Raw genomic sequence first — 21,223 nt, 5'->3', positions numbered from 1 at the left:
AAGTCAGCCAATAAAATATATTAAATATATATATTTTACTAATGTTTTAGTATGATGATCAAATAAAAATATGCACACGGTTCCGCAATTTTTTTTAACTGCATTACTTTAAATTTATTTAATTATCAAAAAATCTATTATTTGGAGTAAAAAAAACTGCTATTTTACTGCTAGTTATTATTTTATGTAAATAAAAATAATCCTCATTTATCTCTTTATCATTTATAAATAAATAATAAATGATTTTTTTTTTACTAATATGCATATATAGTTATTAAAGGGTGAATGATTGGTTAATTTATTAATTAAAAATAATAATAAAAATATTAGAGACTTTTGATGATAATGTAATTTAAAGTTTACATTTGTTAACCTTTTTTTTTTTTTTTAAATGTGGAGGGGAAAAGCCCTTCACTTACTGTGTCTTGAACAATAGCTTTCAATACCTTTAAAAAATGCTTGTGAAAAAAAAAGTTTTTCATTATTTTCTTATTGCAAACCATAGAATAAAAAATCTGAGTACAATTACTTTTTCAGCCTATAGCCATCAGCTGAAAATCACGTGCTCAACCATGATTTTTGATCACACGATCCAATCTGGGCCACTCCAGTTATTACACGACACAATTTGCCATATTTTTACATCCACATAAAAACGTTTGTTTTTAATATAGCCCAGCTACAAATACCCACGTGTTTGGGTTGGAAATCCAATGTGGCCTTTGAGCACAGAAGTTTGGTTTGGAACATTGTTTGTGTGCATGTTGACAGGATGTTGGATGAACAAGATGGCATCCACGTTGGGTGTGCGTTTAACCAATGTGGAGGCGAAAGGCCCTTCACTCACCATGTCTTGAATAATAGCTTTCAAAATGGCATTTGTGTGCACAGGAAATGGGTGGTAAGGCTACACCGGGGCCAAGAAAAGAATCTCCACCTTTACTTTCACGCACCCTCCCTTCCTCTACAAATGAGCCTCTTTTTCTTTTTTTTTTGATAGATGGTTTACTGCCGCACGCCATACGGGAATTAAAAGCCAACATCTGTTTCTCGCAGACTTTACTTGAGTAATTATCTGCGATGATGCCGGACCATTAAAGTTGATTAATCCGGGACGTTATTGTTGGCTGCGTTGCGGCAGTTCAGCTGTCGACGTCGAGCTCGTCGCGTTCGAAGAGTTGTCCAAGTGCGCACAGTTAGCTTTTTGGCAACTGACTTTAATTTGGATTTTTTTGCGACTGGTTCCGTTTGTTTGAGTTGAGTCCAACCTTTTATGTTGATTGCTACATTAGCTTCTTGAGCTAGCATACACTTGTCACTTGAAAAAGTCATACAGTAGAGCAGAGGTCAACAGCATGGGTAGTCCACAACCACAAGGGCCACATGAGTAGCCCCTGTTTGAAAAATAGATCACTAATGATGGGGCATTAATTGTGATTTTCTAAGAATGTTGTATAACTGATCGATGTCTTCACATAAACTAAGGCTGTCACAAACAAACAAATCTTTTTAGAGTTGATTATTCTGTCGATTATTCCATCGACAGGAATTTTTCGTGTCGACCAATGTTTGTGGCCGACTTAGCGGAGTTAGCCGATTGTTGTCCCCTAGCCCTAATATGATTGAATATATTTTGAGCAGTGTGTATCAAAATGGCCGCCCTTCGCACAAATCAGTTGCCAAGAAGTAGCTCTCAGATGTGGAAAAATGTGGATTCTCAGCTGGAGTGAGTGCTGATCAACTTTTTGAGTTCTGTTTGCGAGTGAAGACGTAGCGTTAGCTTCTCATGCTAGCATGCACTCTTCGCATGTGATCAAAAGGCAGGATGGCAAATATTTGTTTTCTAGTTTTATGTTTTAATTAATATTAATGGAGGAACCAAGGTTTTTATTGACAAAAATGCTATGATTTGGATCTCACGAAAAGGTGAGTTTTTCAGCTAATAAGTTGTTGAAAAATCAATTACATATCAGCAGGGTTTTCTGTATTGATTCACAAACGAAAATGGAAAAAAAAAATAACAAAAAGTAATGCAAATGGTTTCTGTCACTCCCGTTTTTTTGTCCATTCATATGAAAACACCTCACACTTCTGCTCCCTATTGTGTTAACACGCAGCCTGACGTGTTAAAATGAGACCGTCGGCCAAGTCTAAGCACTTCCTGTCGCGATTAGGCGGCGCAACACGCCCAGCCGTGTTCTGCTCCACCTGTCATCATCATTTCCCACATTTTTCCTTTCTCGCCGCCTGACTAATTCACCACGCGTACTTTCTCCCACCCGCGCTGTTAAGGTGTCAGTCCTGCAGTGTGAAGTGTCGTCTGACTATTTTGTTGGTCCAAACTCGAAAGGGGGTTGGGTCAAGATATTACAAAAATGGGCTCCAATTGAATGATCGAATAGTTAGTTAGCTTGATTGATGATGGAGAAAATAATAACACCATTTTTTTTTTTGTATGGCTGCTTTATAACCAAAAGTACCTACAGTAAAACAAGGTGAATGAGGGTTGCACACTGTCCCTTTAAATAACCCATACATTGATCAAAGTGATTTACACGAGTGCCACTCACCGGCGCATAAATCAACCTATAATAATGTTGGGAGGAACGGGAGAAAGGGCGTATCTGCTTCCCGCAAATGCGCTTCCGCCTCGGGCATTGCCGCCGTTTGCCACTTGACTCTCAGACGAGCGTGGGCAGGTGTGTGCGTGTGTGTAGGTGTATGTGTGTGTGTGTGTATGTGAAGGATGTGATTGAGTTATCAGACTGACAGGCCTCTGTCTTCGGATTCGGTGTTTGTTTTCATGTGTGTGCTGTAGTATTGGTGTGTTAGATGTGTGACTTTATTGGGCGTGGCCTGGCGAGTGACGTGATTGGACTGGAGTCAGGTTGGCTGGTGTCCGTGTGTGAGCTTGTGGGTGTGAGTTGTGGCGTGCAGAAACTCATTTTGAACGTTTTCATTTTGTATTCGGCGACTGTGGCTCGCCTTGCCCACATACTTATGATATAAATGATGAAATCATGTGGAATGACAGTGAATGAAATGGAATGGTATTGGTGAAAAATGTGGAAATATTCATATGTGTTTAAAGGGATACTTGACTCATTGAGCCATTTTCAACAGTAAAGAAGATCATATTTTGTCTATAATTAACTCATTCCCTCGCAGCCATTTTCACTGAAGCAACCCCCTTCGCTCCTGGCTGTTTTACTGGATTTTGACTGATTTTGCAAGGCCCACAGAATATTGCTATCAAAACATGCAATCTACCAAAAGAAAGATTACAGTCTCTTCTTTCATCAGGAAAAAAAAAAGTACATTTCTATCTGTTTCCTTCGTAGCAATTAGCATTAGAATATAGCTAAGTTTCATCAATATTCGGAAATCTGTTTAAAACTGTGGAGGAAAAGAGCCTTTTCGCAACGTGGCCCTGGTTGATCTCTTATACTCTGCTGCCACCTGCTGGCCGTTTTTGTAATAACTACCATTGAGTCTTCATCAAAGCCGTCTGTTGTTCTAGCATTAAAAAAAAACATTAAAAAAAATGTATAAATAGGTTTTTGGGACAATATTTAAAATAGAATGTTTTTATACGTTTTTTTGGAGCAAATGAGTTAATGTGATAACTTCATTATTTTTCATGAACAAATAATACGTTTAAAAACTGATTTTGCCACTTGGCGTCGACTGAAGATGACGTTGGTAATGACCAATCGTGGCTCAGTTTGCTAAACAAACCCAGAAAACAGGTGAGCCGTGATTGGTCGTTACCTGCTTCCTCAGCACAGGTGATGTCATCTTCAGTCGAAAAAGGTGTTAACTATACTTGAAAATTTTATTCTGGACAAAATATGAACTTTTTACTGCTGAAAATGACTCAATGAGTCAAGTATCCCTTTGGGAATGATATAAATCTATTACGTTAAATGTGTCAATGGGATTGAAATACAATACATTGAAATTGATTGTGTGAACGTTTCCAGCATTCACACAATCAAGTTTATTACTAAATGCTGAATGTTTTGATGACGTTGCGTTTATGGTCCAGGTGGTTCTGCGAGGGTCGCGAGCTGCATAACTCCCCCGACATCCACATCTGGCGAGATGGCGAGCTTCACACGCTGGTGATCGCCGAGGCCTTTGAGGACGACACGGGACGCTACACCTGCGTGGCATCCAACAGCCTCGGGGCGGACAACACCTCGGCTGAGGTTTACATCGAAGGTCACTCGCTGCCTTCGTTCGCATGGAAAAAATGAAACTGATGGAATGTTAGAGCGCAGTTTGGCAGATAGTGAACATTTGAAAACCGTTTAATGATGGAGGAAATAATGATAATAAAAAAATGCAAATCTAACTTTGTTCTTGTCTCATTTTAGGAGCGTCATCATCAGACTCAGACGGAGAAGGTTCGCCGTCCAAGTCCAGATCAGCAAGCATGCCCGTGTACGTCAGATCGTCAAGCTGCTATGAATCTCAGCTCTTAAAACTGTTTGGGTCAAATTTGCATTCCATCTGCATCAAAACATAACCACATTTTAGATATGTTTTACTCTTGATGTTTTATTCAAAAAAAAAAAAGGTCATCCCTTTTCTTTTTTAGACTGCAGAAGAAAACGACGTCCATGTCCCTGACGATACGCTCGTCGTCCCCCAAAACTCCGGAGGTGCTCCCTCATCGCTCCACGCTGGTCCAGTCACTGTCGCAGCCTGCGCAGCGGGTGAGCATCACCCGCCAGCGCCGGGTTACAAAATGGTGATCCAGGGCCACGCTGTCAGATATTTTGTGCGTTTGTGTTTGGTCCCTTTAGACGCAGAGTCCGGTGTCGTCGCTGTACGGCGGCGATGGCTCGGGTCCGCCTACGTTCACAAAAGTAAGTCCAAATACATAACTTTTTATTTACCTTGTCATCGTAAATTGGCAGCCAAAAAAAGACTACTAAGAGTGCTGTTCTTATAACGCTAACGATGTAACTCAAATTCCTATTCCTATTCCTATGTTATGTTATGTAATTATTATATATATTATATATATAATATTAACCAGTTGGGATTTTTTTTGACAGATTTTGTAAGAATCTTTTTTTGGTAATGTATTTGTTTTTTTGTATTGTTATCTGTTTTTGTCCATTTTTTGGCAGGTTTTAAATTTTGGGTCTTTGATTATTTTGTTCACGATCCTAATTTGTCTTTTTTTCCAGATTTTTCTATGATTTTGTCAGTTTTTTTTTATTTTGTCTTTTTTCTTTTTTTCCCACCCACTTTTTAATTTTTTTAAATTTTTTTAGTCTTTTTAGACTTTTTTTGTGTTCAGATTACGTTTAATTTCTTGCCATCATCATCATCATTAGATTTGTGGGTTATTGTTTTTGTCTGTTTAAAAAATAAATAAATCTTTGAACAATTTTTTTTTTTTTTTCGTTTTTATGAGAATTTTTTTTCTGTTTGTCATTTGCCCGTTGATTTTTTTTGTTTGTAATTATTTGGTGTTCTGAACCTTTCATAATTAATCTACAATGTGATAACTTTTAAATAACATATTTTGTGTTTGTGTTTGTTTTCCTCCAGCTGCTGCAGGACGCGCAGGCGTCCGAAGGTCAGGTGGTGGTTTTGGAGTGCAGGGTCCGTGGGGGCCCGCCTCTGCAGGTCAAGTGGTACCGCCAAGGCGAGGAGATCCTGGACTCCCCGGATTTTCGGATTCTCCAGAAAAGTATGTAACTTTTACCTTTGAACGCTAACAATGCTAATGCTAATTTTACACTAATCATTCAGCATGTCTTTTTTTTTTCCACTTCTCACAAGTCAGTTAAAACAGCTTTTTTTTCCACATATGATTCCTTGTGTGTTTTAACATACTTGACCGATAAAAATGACTGATTCTTTTTTTTTTCTTCTTGGTATGAAATGTGCATCAGAGCCTCGATCTGCAGTGGAGTCAGGTACGTCTGTCTGACTTAATCTCCCAAGGTGTAGCCAGACGACGTAAATACTCTGAATCACCACAAGGCACACACTTCAGGTGTTTGCGCTTCAGACTGTGACTCACCTGCACGGACACTTGTTTTGACTCAGCCATGTGCAAACGACAGAAACTGCCGACCTCCAGTACCGCGTCTCATGTGTCTGTCATGTCTCATTCGCAAAGAAATAGCGTGTCAGCGTTGCAGTCGGTGTCTCGTTTCCATTTTACTGCTTTAGCCCTGGGGCGACAATTACACTCCACACAGTCAAGTGGTGCAGAGAATCAAAAGGGAGTCGCAGTGAAAGATTTGTAGTTTAGAAAAAGGGGATGAAACGAAGTCAACCGAAAATGATCTCAGGGTTCAGCTCAGTAAGCACAGAAAACAGAAAAACGTAGTTATAAATGTAAATCAAGAACATTAGATGCCCTAATAATGATCCCTGTGGGACCCCGCAATATCTACTTGGATCTACAGTACATTCCTTCCAGTTGTTTAACATTCTTGATATTATTCTAATGTTTTGTTTTCCTCAGACGAGATTTGCACCCTGGTTATCGCCGAGGCCTTTCCAGAAGACGGAGGCCTGTTCTGCTGCACCGCCTCCAACGCGTATGGTTCAGTCAACAGCTCCGCCCAACTCACTGTAACAGCAGGTACGTCCATTGTTTTCGTGTCTGTCGTTGTGGCAGTTCAATGCGGGCTCGTATGGGAGGGTGACATGGGACCCTTCATTAGATACACCTGTTTTATGACAGCTGTTCAAAAACATTTGGTCTTTACAAAGATGAAAATGTTCCGTTTTCATTGAAAGTAGTAGAAGTAGTAACTGAGTGTTCTTTTTATTATTCTGATTGTAGTTTGTAGTGTACTGCATCATACGCTGAGTTTTCCCTAATATTTTGGCTTTTTTGCATAACTAAAGGCATAGCAGAGGCGGGTAAAGGTGAAGATAGAGGTACCTGTATTTTCCATTTGTCACCGTTATGGACCGCTTACATTGAGGCCTGGTGCGGTCTTTGACCTACATTAGTACGGCTTACAGGACTGGAGTGGAACCACAACCTCCATCAAACAAATCCGATTTGATCAGAATCAGGACTGGGATCCAGACTGAAAATTGAATTAAGATCAGAATCAGGGTTAAGATTGACATCAGAATATGGATCAGATTGAGAGCAGGATTAGGAAAGGGTTTACATTGAAATCAGAATTAGAATGCAAAATCTGTTTAAAACCTTAGAACCAGGACATTTGAACATTGGAGCCAGGACCAAAGATTGAGGAGCAAGATTGAGATCAGAATTAGGATCACAATGAGGATTAAAATTTACATCCTAATATGGATCAAAATCCAGATTGAGATTAGGATCATGACCTGGATCAAGACTGATATTAGAATTCTGATTAGAAACTGAGGAACTGTAAGGGAAATTTCCCACCCCTTTGGATCATTACGTGTACCCGATGTTGGGGTCATTTTGTGCAAAAGTGAGTGCGTCACACAATCAGAGGGAGGTTTGACTAAACAGGAAGTGCCTGATCTCGAGTGGGGGGCCGCTTCAGATGAGATGATACACAGACGCCGAGTTAGATGAAAGCCAGAATGAGAGGGGGAAGAAAGGAAATATTCACATTCTCCCTGCTGTTTATTTCCCCTCAGGAGCCGAGGACTCCTCCTCCAGTAACGGCGTGTCTGGAGATAGCTCGGCACTGGAGGATGGGGCGTCCTTCCCCCCACCGCCACCGCCACCGCCGCCGCCGCCGCCGCCCCCGCCCACCGAGATCAGCCTGCTGGAATTGCCACCCAGGATGCCGCCTCAGCAAGTGGAGCTGTGGCCTCCGGAATGCGAGGAAAGGCACGAGGAGATGAGCTGCGTGCCCAATGGCCAGCCCGCCTCTCCACCGTCTCCACCTGCAGAACCCGCACCCCCGCCTCCCCCGCCTCCCCTGCCTCCGCCGCGATCTGACCACACTCCAATCCAGGTCCTATCAGACTCACCTCCCACCCCTGGAAGGCTGTCTCCATCCCCCGGGAGGGAGGCCCCGCCACTTCCCACCAAGCCCAAACCCAAGCTGTGAGTACCTGCCCCCGCTGCTTGTCTGCACCCTGGGGGGGGTTAGGGTGCTTGAGCTGGGAAGGGGAATCATACCCGCCGCCAGGGAGGCGCCGATGGGAGATCTGATAGCGCTGCTAAAGGGTTAAAAAGGAAAGAGGGGAATCCCGGAAACAAAAGCATTCCGCTGCCATGACAATGTTTCTGTGTGCCAGGATGGTCTGCCAGATGCCGCCTTTATGTGTATTTACAGTAAACTCCCGCAAAGTTGTCGTTCAGCATTTGAGTCTGCAGACTTTTTGGGTAATTTATCCTCCGTTACTCATTCAAAAATGTGCCCATCTTGTGAAATCTAAAGGCAATTTTAACCATTTTCGGTGGGCATCAATTACTCGCAGATTTTTGCTAATAGCAAGGGCCCAAAAAAAAAAAAAACGGATTAAACCCAGATCTGATCCAAAATTGGGTGTTTCAAACCACAATTAATCTTGAAAATTCAAATCCAGATTTGGAAATCCAATCCCACTTTTACACCGGATTTGAGTTTGGGTTGGGTACTTCAAAAATTAAATCCCAAATCTGGATCGGTTTGATCCTGAAAAACAGCATTGAATTAAACCCATAGTATTAGAGAGTGATTCTATATTATAGTGACACATGCACTCATCAATAAATAAGTATCACTTCCATTTCCCTGATTTGGAAATCTCAATCCAAAAGGATTAGAATTATTTTAATCCCATTCAGCAAAATTTCTAAATACCGGGATAGATTATACTGATCCATGGATGAGGAAAGTAGGATTTGGAAATCTGGATCAGTTCAATCTGGTTTAAAATTCAATTTTATCAACACATTATCAGATCTGGTTTAATCCTGATCCTTATTCTGCTCACAATCTTAATCCTGATTCTGGTCCTGATTTTGGTTTTAGTATTGATGCTGATAGCAGTTGTGATCCTGATCTTAATTGTATTCTTGATTCGTGTCTTTGTCCTTATCTCAATCTTATTCCTGATCCTGATTCGGATCTCTATCTCGATCCTGTGCTCTGATCCCAATTTTGCACATGATTCTGTTCTTGATCATAATTCTGACTCTATCCAGATTACTTCTCTCCTCTTTATGCAAGGACTGAAATTGACTGCAAATAATAGCATTCAATTCTCTGTTTGTGTCGTGTTGCTGACGGAGGCTGCGGCTTGGCTGCCAGGCATTGGTGGAATAACTGCGTCGTGACTCACTGCAATGTTTGTGGAAGTGGAAGTAATCAACTCCCTAATGAAGTCTTAACAATAGCTCCCTCGCTGAGGTGTTGCTTGTGGTTTTTGTATGCAAAATCAGCAGCATGTGTGCTTCGGATGTGGCTTCATCAAGCAAGCGAAAGTGAGAGCGGCTCACTTTCCCTCGAGGAAGACAACAGAAAGAGGCCCGAGAGGGGGGAGCGGAAAAGCTGAACGAGAGGCAAGAAAAATCATATCATGTCCCGTCGGCCTCCTGTGTTGAGAGATGGGCAGTCCTTAAATGGCCATGCGAGGCCTGGGATTGGCTGAGACGCCGGGCCAACTCGGCACGCAATTGGCCGGTCAGGCTAGAATGACCTGCGTGGAATGGAGAAAGTTTCCAAAAAAGGAAGAGAGCTGTCGGAGCTGACCTTCCTCGCTGTGCGGAGAAGGGGGGGGGGGGGGGCATTGGGGGGGGCTGGTGAAAAGTAGGATGGAAGCGGGTCACGGAAGACCTCAGTGGACTCGTATGTTTGCGAGTTGACAGCATGGAAACTAAACGGTCTGCTCGCAGACAGCGGACGGCGTGGTTCCCCGGAAAGAACATTCCGGTAACACACAGATCAAAGCACAATCTTGTCACTCGCAGGGAATCTCATTTGATCCAAATTAGGATTATAGACCAATTCATAATATTTGTAAACAAAAGGTGCAAGGATAGCTGCGGGTGCCCTGATATTTTGATCCTGGTTCTGATCATGATCTCAATCTGAATCCTGACAATGGATGTGAATCTGATCTGAATCTTTGTCCTCATCCTGACCACAATCTGGATTTGATGCTGGTTCCAAAGAATGAAGTCAATCTAGTCTAAATCCTATTTCTGAAATTGATGTTGGTCTTAATCTGGATTATTGTCCCAGTTCTGATTTTAGTGTGGATACCGATTCTGATTATAGTCTGAATGTAAATAAATCTTGATCCTGTTCCTGATCCCAATCCCTATCTGTATCCCATCCAGGTTTCAATTTGGATGTCAGTCTTAATCCTGATTCTGATCCTGATCTCAATTTTGATCCTCAATTCTCATTAATGCAACTCATTTTGAGCCCAATACTAATCCGGATTCTCATTTTGTGAAACAGCCTTCTTATGTATTCCGACGCTCATTCTGATTGCAATCTTAATTCTAATCTAGCACCAATTCGAATCTGTTTTGCTCCTTGATCTGATCCTGATCACTTTTCAGTGTGCTCCGTGGTCTGATTCTGATCCAAATCTTAAACAGGACCATTGTCCTTAATAACTTGATTTTAGAATCTTGGTTCTGATTCTGACCCAATTCCTGCCCCTCCTCCTGATACAAATCCCCTTGATAATCCCACTCTTAAATCTGTGTTTCTTGTCTTGATTATAACAATTTGGACCCTGAATCCTGTCTTGGTCCTTATTTTTAATTTTTTTTAAATTTTTTTATTTTTTCCTGGAGAGCTCAGTATTGTTCATTCGGTAATTTTACCGATTTCACATGTCATCATCATTGCTCTCCTTTTTATATATATATATATATATATATATATATATATATATTATTTATTTATTTATTTATTTATTTTTCTGTCTTGGTCCTCATAATGCTGCTCCTGTTTCACATCTCAAACTGTATTCTTGTGTCATGCCTGGTCGCAGCTGCTGGTCTGATAAGCTTGTTGTTTTACGCTTTGACTGGCTTCTTGCCTACCGTAGTGAGTCAACAATAGCAATGACTCAGAGACCCGGCCTCATGTTACTTGACATATTGACCCCGCCCCCCTCAACATACACACAGACACATACAGACCCCCCCGGACTCCTATCGGGGTCCTTCAACACTGATTCATCAACAGGCTGGAAAACCATAAAAGCGAGGGGGGGGCGGGGTAATAGAGACAAAAATAGAAATGAGTCACTCCTAAAGGTATTGTTTAAAAAAAATGAGAAACTGATTTCTGAACACATGAAGCACGGTGGACATCGTGTAGTATTTGTTGAATGCACACCATAAATGTTGGACATATGATGTGGAAGACTTTGAATCATGATCGTTTTCTTCCCATTGACGGATGCATGTTGGACATATGATGTGGTGTGCTTTGGATCATGAGTGTCTCCTCTTAAAGACAGCAATCGATTCTTTAATTATACTTTAGAAATTTCCATTCACCTTTCGTGCTTCTCGTCAATGAAAGTGACACTTGGCTCAAACTGCAGCGCGGCTCACACAAAACCATGATGTTTTCATACACAAATCACCCTCAATGGACCAAAAGGAGGACTCGTGTGTCTTTGCATTTGTCCCCCGTGTCACATGATACTTTTGAGAACGACGCCTTCGATCCGTCTTCCATTATGACGCTGTCACGCGTCAAACTCGAGCGCATTCGAGCTCCGTTTTAAGGACAAAGACCGTGAAGTGATTGGAGACTTTGCAGGAAAGATTATTTACTCTGAACGTGCTTTGTTGTGATAGAGGAGGAGGATGATGTGGGATGCTTTGGATTATGATCGTTTGCTTTCCATAGATTGATAGATGTTGAACCATTTGCGCTCTTTTATGCAGGAAAAAGATAGTCGGGAGACTTGAGACGTGCCAGGGAATATGTTTTACTCTTAAATGTTCTTTTATTGTGAAGGCTGAGGGGAGAAGAGGCCCTGCCTGGCAGACAGCCTGACTCATGCGGAGGGCGGGAGGGTGAGAGAGCGAGAAAGAGAAGGAGGGAGGGAGTCGGAGCGCGTCTGTCAGCGTCTGGGCCGCCGAGCGCTCTCTATATAGGTCGCTGCTACCTGACGGCGCCGCAGACGTCTGCACGCTCCGGCACGGAAAGGACGCCAAACGCTCCGAAGGTAAAGCCATCCCGATCGTTTGCTTTGGACTGGAAGTTGCGGGGTCGAGTTGTGTTCCTGCTGACGTGCCTTTATTTCGACTTTGATGAAGTTGAAATCGTTTCCTGTGTTTGTGTGTTTTGGATGAGATAAAAGTAGCGTCCTGCTTTGTTTGCTTTCCTTCTCATAACAAACTCTGTTAAGTGCTTCCTCCTCCTTCTCCTGCTGCTGCTGCTGCTGCTGCTAATCCCATTTGATGGAGATGCTGTCCCGTTGCAATCCGGACAAGAATGTGTCCGGCATTCCTTGTGTGATTGAGGGAGAGAGGTGGAGGATGGATGAAGGTGCAGAAGGATGGTGGTGGACGTGAAATGCGAGACGTAAAAGGAAGAAAAAGCCTCTCTGTGCTGCCTTTGAAAGGAAAACAGTCTGGTTCTATTTAATGTGTGTGTGTGTGTGCGCGCATGTGTGTGTGTGTGTGTGCAATTAGAGGCCGCAGAGAGCCAAGGGGCGGTTTTGAAGGGGGGGGGGGGGCTTTGGGAATGGGCCTCGGTGGAGAAAGTCTTTTCCAAGTCAGCTGACAAGGCAGGCAAGTGAGAAATCAAACTTTTGTGTTTGATCAAATGTGTGTCATCTTGAGCGTCCCATGTTTAGGAGGGCAAAGGTCAGCCAAGATTGTCCCGGAACATTCCTATCAGCGGAGTTCTTGCCAAAGCTGTCGGTGAGGCTTCAAAGTCCCACTTTCAGATGAGTTATGACTTCATTACATAAGCGTTCCTTTAAAAAAAAACAAAAAAACAATAAAAGTTGCAGCCGTTATTTTCAGGGTCAAATTTGTCATTGAATGAGACATGGAACCATATTTGGGAGCTTAAGCAGTGCTGGCTAGGGGGTGGATTGGTGGGGGGTTATGAAACCATGCACCCTTTATTATTAGTATGAATATTTATTTTATGATATGCTTTTAGTTACTGCGTTCTCATTCATTCAGGTCATTTGATTCTCAGGGCTTTGAATTGATCACAACTATTTTATTATAGTCCCCCCCCCCTTTTTAGAAATAGTTGTTTGTATTTGTATTGTATCACTTACAGCATAACTAATTGTTTTACTTTTTTTTATACATATATATTTTTATGTTTAAATTTTTTTTTTTTTATTATTTTACTTTTTTGTTTTTGTTTTGTTTACTTTTTTACTTAAGTATTCTGTGTTTTTAATTCTAATATTTTATTTTTTATTCTTTTTTGTTTTAATTATTGTATTTATTATTTATTTATTTATTGTTTTCATTGTATTTTAGATGGATGAATTGTTGGATGGATGTTTTAATTTATTATGGTGCCATGGTTCGGAAAATGATTGGATGGATGGGTTTCCATTGTATTTATGTTTTTGTTGTATAGTATATTATTATTTGTTTTATTTGTATTTGCATTTAAATTTATTTTTAAATATTTTATAGATTTTCAATGTTTACTTATTAATATATATTGTTTTATTTATATTGCCGATATTTCCTACTTATTTTACAGTTTTTTTTCTTTTTATTAGATTATTTTTTGTATCTTTTCCTCCTTTTTTAATTCATTTTAATTTTATTTTTACAAATAAAATTGCTTTTTATTTTATGTATCTATAATTTTTTTTAAATGTATTTATATTTTAAATTATTTTTGTATTTAGTGTTTCATGTTATTTTTGATTTTATGTTTTTCAATTGTATTTTTATTAAAATTATGTTTTGTTTTTTTAACGCATTGCTTACTTGTACAGTTACTTAATACACTTTATTTTCCATGATATTGAACCGCAACTTTTACTTTGTTTGTTGATTGGCTAGCAAAAGTCACATGGCTCTCTGCGTTAATCATGAGGCGTCATAACAGGACGTACGTACGCAAAAGTCTTTGGGAGTGACGGATGCGATTGGTGTCAAGATGCTTTTGGGAACTGATGACGCGTTTCCTGCCTGAGGCCCGAATCAGCTGCGGCAGCAATTTAGCGATGCCTGACTCACATTCGAGAGTCTGTTGCTAGTGAACGCTCACATTTCCTATAACCCCCGAATGCACCACTTGTCTCGTGCCTCTGACGTGACCGGCTTTGTTTGCAAACATCCAGCACGGCCTCATTAGCGGCCGTGCACACTTATCAACTTCCTGTCCCCCCTCCCCAACATTTCCTGCCATCAGCTGGCTTGTAAAAAAAGAGGCGGCCAGCTGCGCCGATGCGGCGGCAGCTATTTATACTGAAAGCCGAGCGAGACCGAAATGCGGTGTCACAGCTGGAATGAGGAGCAGGCAGAGGGCAGCGCCTTCAAAGCGACTTGCCCGGCCCGAGAGCGCAAACACAGCTGCGTCGCCATGGCGACGGAGGAACACTTCACTTTAGTTGAGGCCTCGGGACGTGTGAGCAGCGCGGACCTTATAATCACACACGGCGGCTTTGTTTTGTTTTTGTAATGGCTTTTATGGGGTTTTTCTAAACTATTGAAAAGCTTACAATAAACCCATTTATTTTCTTCCTTTCATGTTTTTTGATGTATGATGTGGTATGCTTTGGATCATGAGCTTTCCCTTGCCTTCGGGCAAATGATGTGACACGCTTTGGATCATCAGCTTTTTCTTGTCTTATATGATGGACGGATGTGGCATGCTTGGATGGATGGACAGATTGACGAATGGACGGACATAGTTGCTTAATGTGTTTTTTTTAATGTGTTGAATGTGGAGCGTCGGGCGAGACGGGGCCGCGATGAAAAAGTTTCCTCTCCGCTGGTGCTCGAGTGTTGACGACGCTCGCGCACAGCCAAAAAAGGAAATCGAGTTGCTGCAGAACGCCCGCCAGCTGCCAAGCGATTCCAGTAAAAGCACTCTTTCGCTCTTTGGGGAATGCAAGGAGCTGATGTATGTACATGCTGGACGGACGCGAGCGTGTGGTTTAAAAAATAATAATTGGGATGCAGGATTGTTAAAAAAAATAATTTTCAGGGTTGCAGGATTGTTAGAAAAATAATTTTCAGGGTTGCAGGATTTTGCGGTTGTGATTGTCGGACATCTGGAAAAGATTGAGAGGGGCATGTGAACGCAACCCTGGGGGACTCCTGATTATCTTTACCTCTGGGATGTGCCTTGTACTCAACAGACACTTATCTTTGTTTGAAAGTTCCAACTTTAACCTGACCTACATTCATGTTTATTGTCATGAATCCTCTTGTGTTCACTTACAACTGAAGCAGTTGCTCGGCTCGCTGGTTATTCATGCTAAACACATAAACGAAATAATCGACGACGACTAGAAATAATTCACAGTCAAAAAATAATAGTCTACGCTATACACTGGCATATTCGCGCACATTTAGTATGTTTTGAGATGTTTCTTGACCAAAAATGGTTTAATTTCTTTACATTCCATTTAAATATGTAATTACTCAAAGCTTTTATATGCTACTTTTCTAATTTATAAAAATACAGTCATTTGCGTTTGTTTTGGGGGAGGCTGGAGCAGATGAAGTAGTGCGGTTCGAATGTCCTAGTCTGCGTGTGGGACTGAGAAGGAAAGGCCGCGCAGCGGCGATATCTTATCAGCCTGCCGCTGTCCACAAAGAGCGGCTAAAAACGTGTTGACAATGCACGGAGGAGATAAGCGTCACACCAGCGCTTCCTGTTGTTTGCCATTCGTGTGTCACTGCTGATGTTTGGTCTCTAATTGTTTAAGTGTGTTTTTGGGCCCCGATGGTGAAGCTTTGCAACCTCTTGAGCGTAGTTGACTGGCTGCGTCATGATGATGAGGACCTGTGGGATTTGTTTGCAATTAAACTATCGAAATGATCAGATGCGCTGCCAGAGGTGCCGAATCCAGGTCCAGAAAGTAAAAACCCTGCCACAGTTTGGCTGGTGCTAGTTAGCTAGCTGCCTAGCTAGCTCCCGTGGTGCTCGTTTACTTGCTAGGGAGCTAGCTAGTGAGCTAGATAGCACCTCTGTAACTTTGTGAGTCTGTTTGCTTGTCTTATACGCAACGGCAAAAGTCTTTAGAATGAAGAATGATAGCACAAATGCTAATACAGTGCCGTTGTTTTCACTGTATGCTTTAATTAAAGTGGAAGTCGACCTTGAGAGAAATGATCGTGTTCAAGATTATTTCTTATTAGAATGGGCGAGTGGAGCCATGTTAACCTGTGCCTGTTTGCTGAGGGTTTTTTCTAAATCCATCCAAGCTTAGTCTGGGGTTGTTTTTCCCCTCCCCCTTATTGTTTTTCTTTTGATTTGTGAAAACCTGATGCCGTAAGAGTCAACCTGGCAGACTCCTGTTCTGTTCTGGAGAGATGTGTCAATAAAGTTATTCGAATTCTGACAATTGTGATGAAGGTATGTTTTCCGTTTGTTTACATGCAGGAACGCGTCGCAGCTGAAGCAGCTTCAGGAGCAGATTCTACTGGAGCAGCAGGAAGCCGCCATTTGGCAGCAGCACAACCAGGAAGTCCCGCCTCCCCCGCAGGAAGTGCTCCCGTCCGACTCGCCGTCTCCGCCCCTCCCTCCTCCCCCCTCCTTCCAGGAGCTGGAGAGCAGCACCACCATGCAGGCCAGCACCTTCAACTACGCACGGCCCAAGCAGTTCATCGCCGCCCAGAACCCCGGCGGGGTCGGCGGCGGGTACGCCCCCCACTCCTCGGGGTCCTCGGGCTCCAGCCTGTCGTCCCCCTTGTCCCCGCCCACCTCGCATAAAGCCTTCGGCAAGATGGCCGCGCCGCCGTTCTCCAAGGCCGTGGACTCCCCCGGCTCGCCCTCGTTCCCGCCCCCGCCGCCGCCCTTCTTCGCCGCTAACCTACCTTCGCCTTCGGGCGGCGCCCAGGACTTCCCTCCTCCTCCGCCTCCCCCGCCGCCCCCTCCTCCCCCGCCCGCATGCGTGTCCCCCGCCTTCTCGGACGCATCCTCGCCATTCTCCTCCGTCCCGCCGTCCCCGGCTTCCAGCTTCCTGTCCTCGGTGTTGCCGGCCACGCCCACCATGCCGGGTAGCCCCACAGTCAACGCGCTTGGCCTCCCCAAAGGAAACGGCACTGTGTGAGTTCCCAAATGCGTTTCGTTGATGTGCTCAACCACCAGTAGATGGCAGCATTTTGAGCAAGCTACTTTTTTCTACTACTCATTATAAAAAGAAAGGAAGAAAGAATCATTATTTCTACTCTTTCATTTGGTAGATTGCTCTAAAATGGCATACATTCCTTTGCTGTGAACTATTTTCTTTCTGCACTTTCAACAATTTATGTCAGTAAATATTCATCAGTTCCCTTCCTTCCCTTCATCCTGGCATTCCTGCTTTGGCCTGCCAGAGATAAGACGACCCGCTTTGGAATGTTAGAGCTGATAAAAGCCAGTTAGTGGGCGGACAGATCGGGCCTAATTGTGTGGACTCAGATAAAGTAGTCCAATTTACTCATCCTACAAAAAAAGCATGATTTTAAATGTTTTGCCTCGTTTATTGCTGACGTTACGTTCCAAAAAAGTACCTGCAATAGATCAAATCTGCCAAGTAGTCTGTGAAAGGTGAAGTACGTTTTAGCGAGGGAACACTTTCGAATTATAATATACGTACTGTCTATTTTTTATTTCATTAAACAGCAAGCCTACTTGTTAATTTTCGGTTGAGATTAAGTTTACTTGCATGATTCTAAATAACAATAATAATATTAAAGAATAATATAGATAATACCTAAAATTACATTGTTTTTTAAAAATAATTTTTGCCTGCATTTAAATGGCTTAAGATATAAGCCTACTTGCTAATTTTGTTTAAAAAATGATTTTATTAGCAATAGTTTGAATAAAATAAAAATAACAATAATAAAGAATAAAGAATGATACAGATGATAGCTGCTAAAATTAAGTTGTTTTTTTAAAAGTAATTTTTGTCTGTATTTAAATGGCTTAAACTATAAGCTTACTTGCTTTTGTTATTTTATTATTTTACTTGCATGATTCTAAATAACAATAATAATATTAAAGAATAATATAGATAATACCTAAAGTTACATTGTTTTTTAAAAATAATTTTTGCCTGCATTTAAATGGCTTAAGATATAAGCCTACTGTACTTGCTAATTTTGTTTAAAAAATGATTTTATTAGCAATAGTTTGAATAAAATAAAAATAACAATAATAAAGAATAAAGAATAATACAGATGATATCTGCTAAAATTACGTTGTTTTTTTTTAAAGTAATTTTTGTCTGTATTTAAATGGCTTAAACTATAAGCTTACTTGCTTTTGTTATTTTATTATTTTACTAGCAAGATTTTAAATAATAAAATAATTACAAATATAAATAATAAAATAATTACAAATATAAATAATAAAATAATTACAAATATAAATAATAAAATAATTACAAATATAAATAATAAAATAATTACAAATATAAATAATAAATCAATAATAATAATAATAATTTACAACTAATGTTTTTTTTAAGAACACTTGCCTTTATTTAAATGGGATTATATGATAGTAAATTTTTGCTTTTCAAACAAGAGAATACAGCAGCAAGGTAAATTATAGTTTAATATGTAAACATTTCAATATTTTTTTTTTCCATTAGAAAATGTTGTGTGTACCGGTATTTTTGTGTATTTATTAAATTTATTTTTAGCCTAGTAGACTTCATTTTCTTTGAGTTTTAATAAGATTGCTTAAGCAAACGTGTTTGTGTCTGCAGCAAAGCCTTCCCCAAGAAGTCTCCGTCCCCTCGCACCCCTCGCATGGCCTCCGATTCGGACATCCAAGGCTCCAAGGACGCCGTCATCCAAGACCTGGAGAGGAAGTTGCGTTTCAAAGAGGAGCGCGTCAGCAATGGCCAGCAGGTGTGTGTTTGTGTGTGTGTGTGTGTGGCCACCTACGCCCACTCTACAGCAGCAGGACCTCCTTAACATCCGGCTACTAACAGTGTTAAACTCAGTGTGTGTGTGTTTGTGCGGCGCTAACTTACGCACTAACCCGCGCTGACCCCCCAAATGCATCCATGCTTGCAGAAGCTAACCTACGAGGAAAAGATGGCTCGCAGGCTGCTGGGCGCCGACAACGCCGCCACCGTCTTAAAGGCGCAGGACGCTGAGGAGGAGCCCGTCACGCAGGTACTCAAACCCGTGGCGCAGGGATCACGTGGGGAACTTCTCACTCCGTTTTCCCTTCCTTAACTTGTCCCAATACTTTTGCACAATCATCAGTTTCCACGTTTTCTAACATTTTCAGTTCCTGTCGGTGTCTCAATGCTTTTGCTCAGTACACCTATTGTGCATTTAACAGTTTTATTGGGATCGCATGCCATTTTTTCTGCCATTTTAACTTAGAGTAGGTGTCCCAATACATTTTCACAATACACATAATGTTCATTTAACTGTTTTATTGGTGCCCCATGCCCCATTTTTTTGCGCCATTTTCATGTTAGGATGTGTCCCAATACTTTTGCACAGTACTTGTAGCGCGCAATTTAATTCTTCTTGGTGTCCCAATACCTCTATAATAGTATACAGTCCGATGCCACATTTTCACTTCCTGTAGGTGTCCCAATATTTTTCAAAAGTACATAATTCACTTTTTGTTGGTGTCCCAGTTTTTTTTTGCGTATTAGCAAACTGTACAAATTGTATATTTTCATAAATATTTTTTAATTTTCACTTCCTGTAGGTGTCCCAATATTTTTGAAAAGTACATACTTCAAATGCTTCACTTTTTTTTTGGTGTCCCAGTATTTTATGCATATTAGTATACTGTACAAATGTCATATTTTCATCAATATTTTTGCATTTTTACTTCCTGTTAGTGTCCCAATACTTGTTTCCAGTCAATATATTGTACGTCCATTGGTGTCCAAATACTTTTGTATAGTGCAGCAAGTGTACGTTTAGCGTGTCTGCCATCTTGTTTTCTTCAATTTTCACTTCCTGTGGCTGTCCCAATACTTTTGCACATTGCATATACTGCATGTTACGTGTCTTTACGGTTTCCTCCTCAGCGTTTTCTCCCATTTACACTTCCTGTGGGGGTGTCCCAATACTTTTGCACAGCATTTTGCGTGCGTTTGTGCGTATTTCAATTTGACCATTGATGAGGTGTATGAACCCTGGACACGTGTGTGCGTGTGTGTGCGTAACGCATAAACATTTTCAAATGGAGCGGAGGCCTCCGTCAAGTGGCCTGTTGATGCAAACGTGTCACCTCCAGAAAACGGGTCTTGTTCATTCATGGGCGCCAAACAGCCTCCAGTTTGTGTATTCATCACAACCCTGTCACGTGAAAGCTTTCTTTGTCCCTGATCGATCCATTCGAACCTCTAACAAAGTGACCGCTCTTCCTGCTTCTTTCGCACCGAGAACGCTCAGCGCTTTGCTTGACGGGAAGTCGCGACGGGCGCTTTTTGAGGTCCAAGCATGTCGCTATGCTAGCATGTTGCTATGCTAGCATGGCGCTAATGAGTCATCAAGCTAACTTCTTTCTTTCTCTTTTCTTTTGCGCGTGTGTGTGCGCGCGCGTCAGGAGTACAAGGTGTCCAGCTTCGAGCAGCGCCTGATCAGCGAGATCGAGTTCCGGCTGGAGCGTTCGCCGGTGGAGGAGTCGGACGACGACGTGCAGCACGACGAGGAGCACGCGGCCGGCCACGGGACGCCGCCGTCCTTCCACAACAAGCTCAAACACTACAAAGTGTTTGAAGGCATGCCCGTCACCTTCAGCTGCAAAGTGCACGGGGATCCCAAACCAAAGGTCAGCACAGGCAAAGATGAAATGTCAACCGGAGATGAACTTCCAATATTCCTATTTCTCGAATGTCCGTGACGCGGCGTGCGTTGCAGGTGTACTGGTTCAAAGACGGCAAGCAGATCTCCAAGCGCAGCGAGCACTACCGCATCGGCCGCGCTGCTGACGGCACGTGCACGCTGCACACGGCCGCCGCCTCCCTCGATGATGACGGCAACTACACCATCATGGCGGGAAACCCCGAGGTGGGAGGATAAAAACGCCATTTCATCATTCATCATTTCCCCACCGAAGTACTTTCCGCACGTGTTTCCTGGCAGGGTGTCGTGATGTTTAGTGGTTAGCATGTGCGCCTCACGCTCGTGAGGTTC

The 21,223-nt window shown here is 42.0% G+C and overlaps 1 protein-coding gene across 4 annotated transcripts in view; it reads left to right on the top strand.

The window, feature by feature from the left end:
• The window catches only part of palld (palladin, cytoskeletal associated protein), a 39,689-nt gene that overhangs the window by 12,890 nt on the left and 5,576 nt on the right, over window positions 1–21,223 (top strand). For 2 of the 4 annotated variants that reach the window (XM_077584636.1, XM_077584638.1), the window contains exons 2-14: window positions 4,049–4,224; window positions 4,380–4,446; window positions 4,604–4,721; window positions 4,812–4,874; window positions 5,569–5,710; window positions 5,916–5,939; window positions 6,497–6,616; window positions 7,624–8,038; window positions 16,500–17,165; window positions 18,817–18,961; window positions 19,130–19,231; window positions 20,634–20,858; window positions 20,948–21,097. In XM_077584636.1, coding sequence (XP_077440762.1) covers window positions 4,049–4,224; window positions 4,380–4,446; window positions 4,604–4,721; window positions 4,812–4,874; window positions 5,569–5,710; window positions 5,916–5,939; window positions 6,497–6,616; window positions 7,624–8,038; window positions 16,500–17,165; window positions 18,817–18,961; window positions 19,130–19,231; window positions 20,634–20,858; window positions 20,948–21,097 — 2,413 coding nt within the window. Of the gene's footprint in view, window positions 1–4,048; window positions 4,225–4,379; window positions 4,447–4,603; window positions 4,722–4,811; window positions 4,875–5,568; window positions 5,711–5,915; window positions 5,940–6,496; window positions 6,617–7,623; window positions 8,039–11,980; window positions 12,124–16,499; window positions 17,166–18,816; window positions 18,962–19,129; window positions 19,232–20,633; window positions 20,859–20,947; window positions 21,098–21,223 lie in introns of those variants that run through there. The other 2 variants (XM_077584637.1, XM_077584639.1) reach the window with 2 other exon arrangements.

The sequence above is a fragment of the Vanacampus margaritifer genome, chromosome 13 (assembly GCF_051991255.1).
Source record: "Vanacampus margaritifer isolate UIUO_Vmar chromosome 13, RoL_Vmar_1.0, whole genome shotgun sequence".
Taxonomy (NCBI): domain Eukaryota; kingdom Metazoa; phylum Chordata; class Actinopteri; order Syngnathiformes; family Syngnathidae; genus Vanacampus; species Vanacampus margaritifer.
The sequence above is the reverse complement of the archived record's forward strand: the minus strand, read 5'-3'. Positions and strand labels throughout refer to the sequence as shown.